We start from the raw sequence: 14,483 nt of genomic DNA on the forward strand, positions 1-14,483 counted from the left end.
TGGAATAGACCTGTACATGGGTAGTAAGTTCGGTGCATGCAGGCTGTGGCTGTGCTGTGCATATAGATCAGCTCCTAGGGGAAATACAATGAATTAGATTTAAGCCCAAGATGAACTGGAAGCATCATTCATGATTTCTTTGGCATATCTGTACATGAGCACCAAATGTCAGAAGTCCAGAGTATATAGAACTCCTGTTTCTGTCATTAGAAATTGCAGCTGCTGCAGGTAAAATCTGTACACATTTAGGTGCAGTCAGATAGCAATCTACTGCCTTTTTCACATGATACTGTATTCCTGAAGATGTCATTTAAGGGCAGCTGTATGTGAAATCTTGAAATAATGGCGTTAACGTTATGATATTTTTCTCCATTTCCATTAGCTGAGTGGTAGGGAATATAATGTAAGAAAGATTCAGGAGATGGGAAGAGCTGTTTCAGTGTTTGAACTACTTTGAGCTATACCCAAGGAAAGAAGTTTATGAAGTCAGAAAAGGCCCAAGATTCCATGTTTAATACTCCATATAGTTACTGGTAGAAACACAACTTGAGTGCCTGTTCTGTGTAGATATGTGGTGGTTTAGTTGTCAGCATTTTAAATACATTCTATACTTGGTTTAGTAGTTTATAAAATGCAGATAAGACAAGCTGGACAATTTGTTTACACAAATGCTGTTTCATAACTAAAACAAAGACATGAATTTTTGGGTTGTCAGTGTTTAAAAAGATATCCTTTGCTTGGCTATATAGCTCAATGCTGCCATATTTTAGAAGCAGATTTCCCATATTGAAATTTATCATGTCTGAACTATTTATCTTGAGAGAAATGGGCATACCAAAGTTTAAACTTCTTTTGTGAGAAAGTAGAAATCTAAGCCAGATGAGTTGAGACAAAGTGTCTATTTTTCTTTGTGGAATAGCATAATGTGTGCAACTGCACTGTTTGCTGACATGAATCCATCCTCTGAGACTTCTGAAGACTGATATCCAGTTTCAGTACTTACTGTCATGTGTATGCTCTGTTACTCTTTTCCTCACTGCTTTCTACATTGGCATGTGCAAAATAATGCCTAGTTTGCCAAGAATTAAAGAATGTATTTATTGTGTCCTGGGTATGCCATTTTTGGTGGGGCCAGTTTTATGTATGTGCATGCATATGAGCCTGACATATAGTTTAGTGATGGCATGTTTGGACCAAGTACATTCCTATTTCTAGTGCTTCACAGTGTATTCAGAAACTACCACTCAATAAATCAACATACAAAAACCCAGCTGAAAGTAAAATTCTTCTCTTGTAGTGTAAAGAGGTCTTGAGTTACTTGCTTTCTCAGTGATATTTAATAGCTTCAACAAAGTGATGCAAATAGTTACAAAAATCTTTTCTTGTTTTACATGTGTTCAACAAGACACTCTTGTAACTATTTTCATTTCAAACTTGGATCTTGTGAACTCTCTTTCTTGTGTTCATAAACTGTGTTTTTTGAGGATGAAAAGAAACAAAGAACCCAAACCAGTCTCCATTCTTTAATATGTTGTTATGATGATTTCTGAAAATAAAGGACAAACCTCTCCCTAATGTGAGTATTTCAATTCATCCCAGCACCTAAGATCATGTATTCAAGCCCATTCTCATTTTACTTAATGGTTGGAAGAGTAGCTAGGTCTATCTTGTGGTTCAGTAGGAGTTATTTTATACTGATGCTCAGAGAAGGCCAAAAGAAGCTTATAGATATGCTCCTACATTCATATTTGTGTCAAAACAGCATCTTAGAAATCTCACACAATTGTCTAGAGGGCATTACTGCTATTCCAATATAGCCCTATTGTGTGAAGGTGCAGTTCTTGTATCCATGACTTCCACTAAGGATAGAATTGCTTATGCACCTGTTATTGGAGGTTGGGGGTGATTTCTGGTATTAAGGGTTAAAAAAAAAAAAAAACAACAAAAAATTATTTTGTGGCAACAGATGCGTTGTGCTTCTGCAAATATTTCCCAGAACCATTAGCAACATTTATAGGTTACATTATGATGATACACAAGGAAATTTACATTTGATAGTTTAACGGTTGAGATAAAAAGCCTTTATGCATTTAGAAGAAAGTATGTCTCTTCCACCAGAAGTGTAAAAATATTTATCATTACATCCTGTATTGATCCTATAAATTGTCTTTTTTAGTTGTATGCTGTTTTCTTATGAATCTTTTTCAGCTCTTGTGTGTGATAATGATTAATTTTAATTATAAAAAAGATCAGTAGTATTTTGCTAGGTGGTATTTATGTCTCATGTAAGGGTTTAATTGATTATTCATTGATTTTTATATAACAAGTTAACAGGTGCTGAAAAATCCTGTGACCATGTACTGTCTATCTTCTTGTATTAACTCCCCGTAAAAGTAGTTCCTTTAATCTTCACTGTTTTCATCAGCATTATTTGCTTGTAGCCGACACAAGGCATCTTCTGTATAGTTTTTAAACACATCTAATCTAAAAAGTCTCTCGAGAATAATGTACTTAAACTTTACACATGACAACCATAATTACGTACGGTTCATTGTTCACTGGCAAAATATAATGGAGAAAAGGTGCACATAGTGTAATGACTGAAAAAAAAAGCTTTTTTTCTGCTGTTTTTCCTTTATTCTCTCTTGCTTTTTTTTTGATATCTGTAAGTTTGCTCTTTCCATTAGTCATTTGGTTTCAAAAATAAATTAAGGCCACATGGTTTGCTGTTTGACTGGATTAACTGCCTTTATCATACAGCCATAAAGCTATCATAGAGACTTTTACAGAAATAGTTCAGCTGTGGGTTTAGGAGTGAAGCGGGAGCCAACTACCTTTCATATCACACTTTGCAAATACAATTTTCAAGCTAGAAAGAGGACCAACTGCAGAGCCAACAGCAGAACAGTAGACTGTATTTTATTTTTTGTATCTAAATCTCTGTAGTTAAAACGGAAAATTAGCCTGGTATGCTTAATTTAATAATGCAATATATTTCCTATGATCAAAATATTTCTGTTTTGCCTGTGTGATCTAAACACAGATAATAAAATGTCAGTATATCATGGATAAAAATTATTCTTCCATATTAATGCTAAGAACATAGATAAGTTAGAATTTGAAAACTAATGGAGATACTTTCAGTACTGGGAGAATGTGTTACTTTTAGAAGGATTTTTTTTTGTCTGCTAGAATATTGCTTTCTTCTCTTTAGTTGTTGCCTCTATTTTGTCTTTTCCCTGAATGTAATACTGAATTTAATATAGATTTTAAAATCTTAAATGACAGGCAAAATATATTGGCAAGAAATATGTTGGCATTTCCACTGCTAATTAAACCTTCTCAGAATGTATGAGGGTTAATATATGTCCTGTATTGCTTGGGTGCTTAGGAAATTAAGATCTGAGCATATATATTGGATTTCAGTGTGCTTTCAATAGCATGTAATGGATGACTCTTTTTTTTCCTTTTAAATCCTTTATCACTGAAACGAATTATTGAATTAAAATTTCTCAGAAAATTATCTGCTTAAAAAAAGTTATAGTACCTATTTTTAAAAGGTTGTTCATTTTTTAGTTGAAAGATATAATAGTATTCTGTAGGATTTTTATTTTCAATATTTTTTTTTTATAGGTGAGACACAAACACTACTGTTTTTTTACACAGAAAGCACACCAGATAAGAGTCAGCTGTTCAGCTGTTTTACAGCAGACACATCTATGATTCTTTAAATTTTCCAGGTTCCAAAAATGTGGAATACAGCCAAGTGGTGCATGAAAACAAACACTTTTGGTCTTTTTCTTTTTCCTTCCTTTTTTTTTTTTTTTAACTTGTTCAGACAGGAGAAAAAAAAATAATTACAAGTTCTACTTCTTTCTTTTGTCAAGTGTACAAATTGGTCTCAGTGCTTCTTTTTGTTTTCCTCAAAAGGTCCACACTGTGAGCTTGTTAGATAGATGGTACTCTAATTGGTATATACTTCCATGATAAAATTTGTCAATTGAAATGAAATATTTTAGAATGTATTGCCTGATACATGTTTTTGTTTGTTTTTTTTTGACTAGTGAAAAAGGCCATAGATTTTAAATCTAGAGGATTTAAATTGTTTCCAGGGAAAGACAACAGCAACAAGTTTTCTATCTGTGAGTGTACTCCTTTTTTGTTACTTTTTTTCTAGTGCAAGAGTGAAGTTTGTGCTGTCTGTGTTGTGTGTTTTCAAAATTGTTTATGTATTTCTGATAACATAACTGACTTAAATCTTTCCAATCTGCATGGTGAATTCTTAAATATGGTTCTACTCTAAAGGCAGGCTTTCTATAAATCTGGCATTTCACACTTAATTTGCAGTATTTGCAAATAAATATTCAGGCTCCCAGGTGCCCGCTGAAATCTTAGCTGTGAACAGGAGATGCATTATTTTGATTGAAAATTAGTGCTAGCAGCAAAAGGCTATACAAATCAAAGCCTATCTTCATTTGTAAATGTTCAAACACATAGCTTTTTCAAGAGACACGTGAGGCAATTTTCTGATTTTTTTTCTTTCTTCATTAACTTTGACATTTTGAACTGATTAACAAGCTCTAAGTTTAAAAATTCTGGAGATGCTTAGTGCCTTAGACTTTAATTACAGAAAATAGAAACTTGAAAGCGCTTGGCATCTTAGAGGACCCGGTCCTGATTAACTCATAAGGAGGAGTCAGGCAACTTTCTAACATAAAATGGAGAGGTTTGACTCTGAATGCATTAAAGAGGATATCTTGTTCAAAAGAACATGCCATTTTTATAGATTTCCTTTTTGGATTAGAACCGCATTTTAAATATTTATGAGTAATTGGTTAAAATTAAGATGGACTAAATGTTTAGCCAATGTGTGCTTAAATTACATTTCATTGTTCTTCGCAGGAGTGAAAGGACTTGCTTTAAAAGCTCCTTAGGTTGGACATATTTGCACTAATTTTTTTTTAAAGTGTCAGTGGTAAATTCAGTTCCCAGAACTTAGAAGGGCATATTGTCATAACTCTTAATGCTTTTTTTTTTTTTTTTTTTTTAGTTTTAGATTTTAAATTGCCAATATAAGAGGTGTGGTTTTTATAAAGAGGTGTCTCAAGCAGTCAGAAAAATAAAGCAAAACACACTTCAGTTTTTATAATGTAGCATATTGCCATATTCACCTATTCTGTAAACTGCATCACTTAAATAGTTCCGAAAGGTATTTCTGGTTTATTTGAAGACTTTGTAAAATTATACTTAAAACCAAGTATTCTTTTTACACATGTTGCATGACTGGAAGCTAGAATGCTCATACAGAAAGAAATAGCAGTAAAATAATTACACTGAGGTCTCTGATGGTCTATCTGTGATTTAATAGTAACAGATGAGAATAGTACAATGGCTGATAAAACAGAATGTTTATCTAAAGATTTATTTTGCACAAATTGTTAAACATTCCACTATATGAACAATAATAACTGTAGATTTAAAGTGAATTACTAGACACTTCTGATACCTAAAGGTGCTTTTTATGACATCAGTGATGACATTTATCAATATATTTTTTTTAAAGTCTTTGGACAATTTCACATTATGATATTCTATGTAAAGATGAGAACATCTGTATCCTGTTTTGCTGTTTATGCAGAGCAGATTACCTTTATGATCCAGTAATAATTGAAGGCGAAAACCTTGAGGATTTATACCTTTAGTGTTGTAATCTTGTCATAAACAGATGTCTAAGATTTTATACTGTAATCTAGCTAGACTTTGGTTAGCTAGTCATTCTGGTAGCTGATGAAATTGAGGCAGTATTTCATGAAAAGCCTCTGTATTTAGCTGTTGACTTCAGATAAAATTCCCAGCATGGTTTCAGATTATCTGTACTTGCATTACAATGACATCATTCAGCTGTTAGTGGAAATAAGATAAGGACAAGTGAATACCTATTTTACATTAGGCCTTATATTAGGAATGTCTTAAAAAAATATCATGTAACATTTCTCAGGTGTATGTGTTTTCCTTTACTTTTCCCATTACTTTTTTTTTTTAATTATTCGGGTATATAAGATTCAATACTAATGCATGGGAAATTGCACATAGTAAAGTCAGAATGGCAATATTTGATATGATGACACAATGTGTGATGAAGCAAGTGCACATCACTGTCATTTCACAAGTGTTAGGATTAAAAAAAGAAACAAAAACAACACTGGGGAACCTAATTAATGCTTTTTCTAGAGGACCCTTTAATTTACTAAAGGGAACCCTTTCTTTGCTTATTGTCATATGACAATCTGGGGTGTAAACCATGCAAATACAGATAGACAGATATCTGGGAAACTACACAAAGCTGTATTTCATTAGGCAGAAGGATCAAGCGTTACGTCTAGGAAAGTAACAGTTAAATAATAAAATGTTCATTTATTTTTCACTAAGTACTTATTAGAATGGATTGAAGTTTTTGTTCAAATGGATTTTTGATTTGGGACCAAATCAGAAATCATTTTAATGACTTTTACTTACAACATTTTCTTCTGAATGTTCACTGTGGTATATGTCTTATTTTAATTTTGTTGTTGTACTTATTTTAATGATTTCCTTTAACATAAGCTGTTTTATTTTGTTTATGATTATTAATAATTTCATAATTTATAATTTAAAAATCCATTTAATAGAGTATTTTTAAGAATGAACTTGATACAGAAGATGTCATAAGCCCAATAGGGTTATTAAATTCCCATTTTTGGTAGATATCGGAGTATATAATATTTCTTGTACTTTGAAATCCATATAACATTCTTTTTTATATTAATATTCACTCTATTACCTGTGCATGGGGAAATATAGTGTACAGAAAATAAAGTTGTATTTTGAAATACTAAAACATGAATTACAGTAAATAGACATAGTTCTGTTTAAATCAAATTTCTATTTTTTCATAGTAAATACTTCTGTGTGCACTGTTCTATGATACAGCCCCAAAACAACACTATTTTATTTTAATTTCTTTGATTTTATTACCAAGCATCATGAGTTATTTCCCAACTATAGTTTTAACATATATTTAATGTCAAAAAATATATCAGACTGTCACAAAACTGAGCTGGTGTCTTTTTCCCTGCTTGGTCTCAAGTATACTTCTTTTGCCTTCCTGCATTGCTCAGTCTTTTCCATATACAGCCTACTTAAGAAGAATCTGAATTTGTCATGTCTGGATATAGGCTTTGGAATTGTAGAAAAGTACCCTGATATTTCAAAGAGTTAATTTTTAATGTTCATCCAAGAAACACCTACTAGATGTCCTTATGAAATGCAGTTTATGGAATTGCACTTTTCTGATCATAGAATCATAGAATGATTAGGGATGAAAAAGACTTTAAGATCATCTAGTTCCAACTCCCCTGCCTTGGGCAGGGACACCACACACTAAACCATGTCACCCTAGACTCCATCCAACCTGACCTTGAACACAACCCGGGATGTAGCATTTACCACTTCTTTGGGCAACCTGTTCCAGTGCCTCACCACCCTCACAGTAAAGAAATGCTTCCTTATGTCTAACCTGACTTCCCCTCTTTAAGTTTGAACCCATTCCCCCTTGTCCTGTCACTACAGTCCCTGATGAAGAGTCCCTCTCCAGTATCCTTATAGGTCTCCCTTCAGATACCAGAAGGATGGTATGAGGTCTCCACACAACCTTCTCTTCTCCATGCTGAACAGCCCAGCTTTCTCAGCCTGGTATATATTTTATGTTTACTCCATCATTAGCAGGAACTTTCTATAGTCAATATGCTTTCATCACACCTCCCAGGTATTGAGGAAGCAAGACTGAAACCAGGTAATACAGATAGGTTCTGAGGAAGAGCCCTCCTGCTCCAAAAGAGCATAGAGATTGAGATGAATAGAGAATGCTTTGGTATGCTATTAAAATAACTTTGGACATGGGTATTTTGGGCAGAGAAGGATAAATACTGTGGTTCCAGTTGACAAGGGCTGAGCTTAATAGGTTTTTTGAGCAGCAATATTTGCAACATTTTCATTTGGCTTTTGGCTTCCTCTGGTGTATCACATCAATTATTCCCTTTCAATGAGTGTAATAAGACAAATTTGAAGTATGGGAAAACCCCAAAGTACTCTTCATTAGAAGCTGAAATTTCATGAAGTATAGTTAGAAACTAGATTTGTTTATTTGCGTAAATGTTGGTTTCTTTTTTGAGGGGGAACTGCTCCCTCGTCATTCAGTGAAGGTAAAGAATGAAATACAAAGTTAATAGAATTATTTTAGTCTGAAATTATTTTTCAAGACATACTTTTGCAAGCTGTAAAAAATTACAGGAACATATATAACGCATGAAAAAAAATGAGTGAAGAGTTGGTTGAATATGCTGAGTGCTAGATCAGTACATAAAAATTTCTGGAAAAACACACGGAAAGGTTCACATGAAGTTTCTCTCTGAAGATCCATTTTAGTTTACGGTAAGATAAGTGTATGCAAATCAAACTGGCATTTAGGCTTTACATTCAGATATCTGCATTTTCAATGCTGTTTAAGGACAATTCTCTCAGCATGAGCCTATGCGTTCAAGTTTTATTATATTTCAAGGAGAAAAGGTCAGCTCTTAGTGGAAATGACATTTATTAAATTATGTTCAGAATAAAATCTTACAGACCTAAACTTAATGAACATTCCTTTAAATGTTAATGTGTGTAAAGGAATAGTAATAACATTTCCATATGGGTTTAATAATACAGGCAAACAAAATAGTTTATGAGTCCAACTTATAGAAAAACCTGTTATTTTAAAAAAAAACACCAAAACACACCAGAAAACCCCCAAACCGCCAAACAAACCAACCAGAAAATACATGCTTTGCTTATTATAGGGAGAAGAAATTTATGTATGGATTATATTCTATGGAAAATCTGTTTTAAAGGACCTAAAATGTAGCTAATATATTTTTTCATATTTGTTAATTGCTTAACTCTTCATTTCCTAAAAAACCCCTGCATTATTTCAACTTTTTTTGTTTGTTTGTTTCTGTGTTTTATTTTTGTCTTTTTGCAGTGAATGAGGGAGGTATTAAGCAGGCATCCAATTCGTGTCCAGATCCTGGAGAACCAGAAAATGGAAAACGGATAGGCTCAGATTTTAGGTAAAATATAAACCCTACATTGTATAATTTCTCTAATACTGAACTTTGAAAATGTAACTGTTCAAAATGTGTTGCCGTTGTGCTACTCTTTCAAAACTGAACTTTTCAGTAAAAAGTGAAATGTAATTCAGTATAAAATTATGTAGTGCAATATAGCATGTAACTAATATGCAAAGATGATAAAACATCTGTTTGGAAGAGAACATATATCGCCAGTAATCTAGCAAAAAATTAGATTGAAGAATGTAAGTTAAAATTATTTTCTCATGTAAATACTGTATTAGATTTATAAATATTGAGCATACACGTGGTACTGAAGGTTGTTGTGAGGCACAAAGAAAAAAAATGCAATGCAAAAAGAAAATAAAACCTCACAGTTTCAGATATTGTTATAGTACTCATTGAAATATAATAGAGAATATTTCATTTTCTATAGCATGTTTTCCAGGGACCCAGAAGTTTGATACATGCAGATACATTTCCCTAGTAGTCCTCAAAGTATTTTAGCATTCTTAGTGCAAACTATTTTCCTATTAATTTTGATGTATACTTCTCCATTCTCATCTAGCTTTCAAATTTATCTTTTAAGGAAAAAAGTTTGCAATACTCCTTCAAAACGTTCTATGTATGTCTTTCTTAGTGAACATACGACTCCAGGTGTCAGTAACAGCAGTGATTGATGTATTGTGTGACTAGAGAGACACATATAATCACTTCTTGAAAATGTTTTTAGTTAAGTTTGATCACTTGTCTATCTGAGTTTCTGAATAGTTTCTGATGCTAGATGATTATTTGAACATAACAGGACTTTGAAGATTGAAATAAAGACAGGAATATTTACTAATACCTGCCAGCTTTTCCTGTACTGTAAAAGCTATCTTATGGCATAATGAAATCTTCCCTTCCCAAGAAGTTTCTTCAATTTTTTGTTGTAATAGTGTTCATTCTGCTGGAATTTCCAACAGTTTATGATACCTGTCATACATTAAAAATACACATCTTTTCGACATTTAAATCAAGTTTTAGCATTAATGCCACTGTGGTAAATACAAGAAAGATGTAGTAGATGAAGAGAAAAAAATTTTCATGTGGTCTTGTTGCTCTTTTATTTGTTGGGTTTTGAAGGCTTTTTTTCTTTGTTTGTTTATACTGGAATAAACATAGCCAAACTGAATTATACCTGGACAAGAATTCTCTTGTGAACCAAATGCGTTCCTCCCCCTCCATCCCCAAGTTCTGTGTATACAAAATGAATGAGCCTCTTTCCTTCTACCTCTGTAGTGTAGTCCAGTTAGGTATTTAAAGATGAGATTCAGATCAAATTTGACGACAAGAAGGCAGTAAATAATGTTGGACAGCCACAAAGGTGCCAGTGTGGTCTAGAAATCAGTTTCTACTGAGAGAAGGAAGCATATGAAGTTTATATTAAAAACAATCTACTATACCCAATGAGTTTAGTTACAGTATAACTAATGATAATTTATTCTTTCATTTTATATTGTAAATTGCTTTATAGTTATTTTCTCCAGAATCATGAATTTGAAGTGTAACTACATTGATAGACTGGAAGTTCCACACTTAATTTTCCTTCTCTGAATCACATGCCCTTCTCTGCAGATATTCACTGAGCTCCTAGACTCTGAATGTCAAGTAAAGCATCCTGAAAATTGAGCAAAACTCTGATGATTTGTAATGTGACATGTGAGGCTAGTTTGAAGTAGAATATTACCCGTTTCATTTGTCAGCAGTTAATTAGCTCCTTTGTCGAACAGAAGCCTCTGACAGTACAAGCTTTGTGGGAAATGGTGACGCTTTATGAACTGTGTAAGCAGAATTACCAATTATCTCCAGAGTGTCGGAAATTCCTCTGCAACTGAAATTTTGTCATCACTTTAGTTTGTTCAGCATATGTTAAGGATTCTTCTTGACCAGAACTTCTGAAAATTTAGATATTCTAACATTCTATCTTGGAATCCTAGCATTTTGCAGTGATATTTCCAAGTACTGTATCAACTGATCTACAGAAATGTTCCTGTGTCTGTGCTTAACTTGGGACAGATGTTGTGGCATAGGTCAACTCTCCTACTGAGGCTCAAAAAGACTACAGTAGATTCTATCTGCAGCTTGCACATAAATAGTTATGTATCAGTGCTGTGCAGAAAGTTGCTAGGTTAAGAATATTTCATTTACTATGCATAGTCTTGAAGGCTTTAGATTCCTTCACTGCAGATGGAGAAAATAATGTCTGTGTTGCTTTACTGATTATTTATATACTATACAGTAGCCTTAAAATGTACCATCAGATTACTAGGAACAGACTGAGAGCTGATGTTTACTTATTTTTGATAGTGGGTGGGTTTGTTTGTTTGTTTGTTTGTTTCCTATGGCAAAAAATGGTGTACTCTCAAACTTGCTTGGTTGCAGGTGTGGACAGAGTAGGTTAATAGGGCAGAAAGATGTGCATCTTGGAAAATACTTTTTTTCTGTAATGTGTATGTGACCTTTCAGTTGATTCCACAGAAATGGAATAGAACTGCAGTGTATGAATTCAAATACATTCCCTGTACATCAGTGCAAAAAATCCAAACTGCATTATTTCCTTCTTCTAGTCTGTCCCATCTATCCATCAGAAAATTTTCAAGAGGGACGTAAGTTCAAAATGCAGAATAATATAATTTACAGATTAGCTTGAGGTTTTGATTCCCTGCATAATTGATTCCTGATCTCTAATTTAAAAAAATAAATATCAAATAATAGAGGAATATAATCCAAAATGATTTAGTTTGCTGCACATATGCCAACAGTTAAAATAATACTATTCTATATAAACTTCATATGAAGTTCAACATTTTAAGCCAACTTTTTTATATCCTTTAGTGAGTCTGTAATTTCATTTTAGACTCCTTACTGCTTTAAATTCGTGTTCTTTAAAGAGGGATCTGAAATTGGGGACATATGAAGAACACTTCAAAAAGAGATATAAGATTAAATTGTTTTCTCAAATTTGTAAACTTATTTAATATTTACACATACTTTTTGTTTTCTAATAGAAATATAACCAATGTTTGCTTGGTTTTTTTTCTTGAAAATGCAAACCTAATGGCATTTCAGAAAGAAAAAATCCCAAACGTACTGAAATTGCTGCTGTGTCACCACATCAAACCAGACCCACATCAAAAAAACCATGGCCAAGTGCTCTACAGAAAGCTTAGTCTAAGAAATGTAGATGTAAGACTTTTCTCATTTTGTCTTAGAGCTAATAATTATTGCCCGGTAATCTTCATGTCCTTTTTGAATCTTTATCGTATTCAACTCATCTACTATACCTGGGGAGGGAAGTGACGCTTTACCCTCCTGTACTCAGTTACCAATTTCTTTTTTTTTTTTGTATGAGAAAAATAGATTTTGAACTGAATTCTTGTATGTATAAAACACATTGAAGGATTAAAAAAAAAAAAAAAAAAGAAAAAATCATCAGAAACAACAAGAAGGCTCTCTCCTACTAGATAATTGTGAAATACTAATGCTTTTCAGTGTCTGAAAGTGTTTAGAACTAGGCTTTTAAGTTCCTGAGAGACCCTGTCTCTTAATATTTTCTTGACAAGCTCATGATAGTCAATACGCTGGCCCTTATGGATGCCATTATTACAGTGCAAGTAAAGAAGGATTCTGCAGGATTTTATTTTTTGATTCAGTCTTTTTTTTTGACCTTTCAGACAGGAAGTGTTTGATTTTTTTTTTATTACTCTCTTCTTGAGTTTATCTATCTGCCATAGGAATTCAATGTCTGTGTCTTCCTCTTTTTTTTTTTCTTAGAATGCTGTTTTATTATCTCCCTACCTAACTGCCATTTTACCTCTCATTCATGTGTCACATGCTACAGATTTTGTGATTTTCCACTCTCACTGTGTTTATGCTTACAGTTAAATAGATTTCCATGTGTTTTTTTTTTTCAGGTCCTCCTTTTTTTATTCTTTGGGTAATCAAAGGGGTTCAGATTTTCTCAACGCGACCTTCTACAACAGGTGGATTCTTGTGAAAATCCTTTCTTGAGAAAGTTGCTCTTGTCTTCCCAATTACAACCATTTGAACCTCCCTAACTGTACAGTCCCTGGACTAGCTGAACATGAATTTTAACAGTAATGATAGATCATCTTTCTGTTTCACAAATTTGACATTTCTTCCAACTCTCTGATCTGTCTTGTGCCTCTTTTTGCTCAGATAGAAGCTTTTCAGCTTTACCTTGCAAGGGCCTTTCCATTAGGTTTACATTTTATTCTTCTCAGTTTTTCACTTTTATATCTTCCTGTGTTTTTTATGGAGGCTGCATGAAGGAGGCTGCATGCAAAGGCTCTCTCCTTTCGCAAACATTCTTGTTTCTTCTACAAACAGGAACTGGTTTTGGAATAGTTCATAGAGCTGTTAACCACTATCAGATCCTCCTTTTCTGAGATTTCTGTTTAGGTGACTATATAATTTTTTCATGGCCTCAGTCCTCATTATCTATGTTTCTGTAAAGCCCAGGTACTCCCCAGATTTCATCAGCTTTATTGTGCTGGCACCATTCCTTTACAAACATGTAAGATTTCTAACCCCCTTAAGTTTATTCTTGTTCTGTTTACTATCAATCTTATTTAGTAGCTATTTCCATCATAAGTGTGTTTGAAGCGATTACCTAACAACAGTTAAGCTCTGGAAGATGTGTTCAGTCTTTTAAATTTTTTTGTCTGCCTTTGTAAATTGAACTGAAATTGAAATTACTATTACAGCACTAAAAGCCCATATTTAAGGAAAGAAAATCAGGACATATTCTTTACAAGCCAAACCCTGCAGAGAAAAATGTGTTTCAGCACAAAGGAATGTTACTCTGTGGGATCAAACCCAGATTTTGAAATCCCTGCCAAATCAACAAAGATACCCTGTCACCATTGAGTGATACCCTCATGCTTCTTCCAACCTCTTTGTAAAAGTGCCGGCTTTAGAGGGTTATATATAGAGGGCCTTAAAACATCTATTTAGATTAATAAGAACTATGCCATTACAGAGGCTTCGCTTTCAGAGATTTAAAACTGAGAACTGGATGCATACTGTAGCCAAAGTGTGTATGTATAAATTTATTTATCAAGGCAAATGGACTTAGGAAAACCTCTGAGATACTTTGAGGGGCTATAAGTTAAGAAAAAAGTTTAAATAAAGACCTGATGCTAAGGTCTAGTAGCTAATATTCTATACAAAAAGTGTGTTACCAAAGTCACCTTGTATTTTGGCTAGAGTAGAACTGAAAAGCACTTACTGTGATCACTGTCCCAGAAAAGAGTTAACTCAGGTCTTGATTGA

At 33.3% G+C, this 14,483-nt stretch overlaps 1 protein-coding gene across 1 annotated transcript in view; it reads left to right on the top strand.

Moving 5' to 3' along the window:
• CSMD3 (CUB and Sushi multiple domains 3) overlaps positions 1-14,483 on the top strand; it is a 599,019-nt gene that overhangs the window by 248,697 nt on the left and 335,839 nt on the right. The window contains exons 8-9 of the mRNA XM_057415252.1: positions 4,065-4,142; positions 9,059-9,146. Coding sequence (XP_057271235.1) covers positions 4,065-4,142; positions 9,059-9,146 — 166 coding nt within the window. The remainder of the gene's footprint in view (positions 1-4,064; positions 4,143-9,058; positions 9,147-14,483) is intronic.

The sequence above is a fragment of the Pezoporus wallicus genome, unplaced genomic scaffold (assembly GCF_028554395.1).
Source record: "Pezoporus wallicus isolate ANWC-B61680 ecotype Strahan unplaced genomic scaffold, APGP_CSIRO_Pwel_v1 contig_3812, whole genome shotgun sequence".
In the NCBI taxonomy this organism is placed as follows: Eukaryota; Metazoa; Chordata; class Aves; order Psittaciformes; family Psittacidae; genus Pezoporus; species Pezoporus wallicus.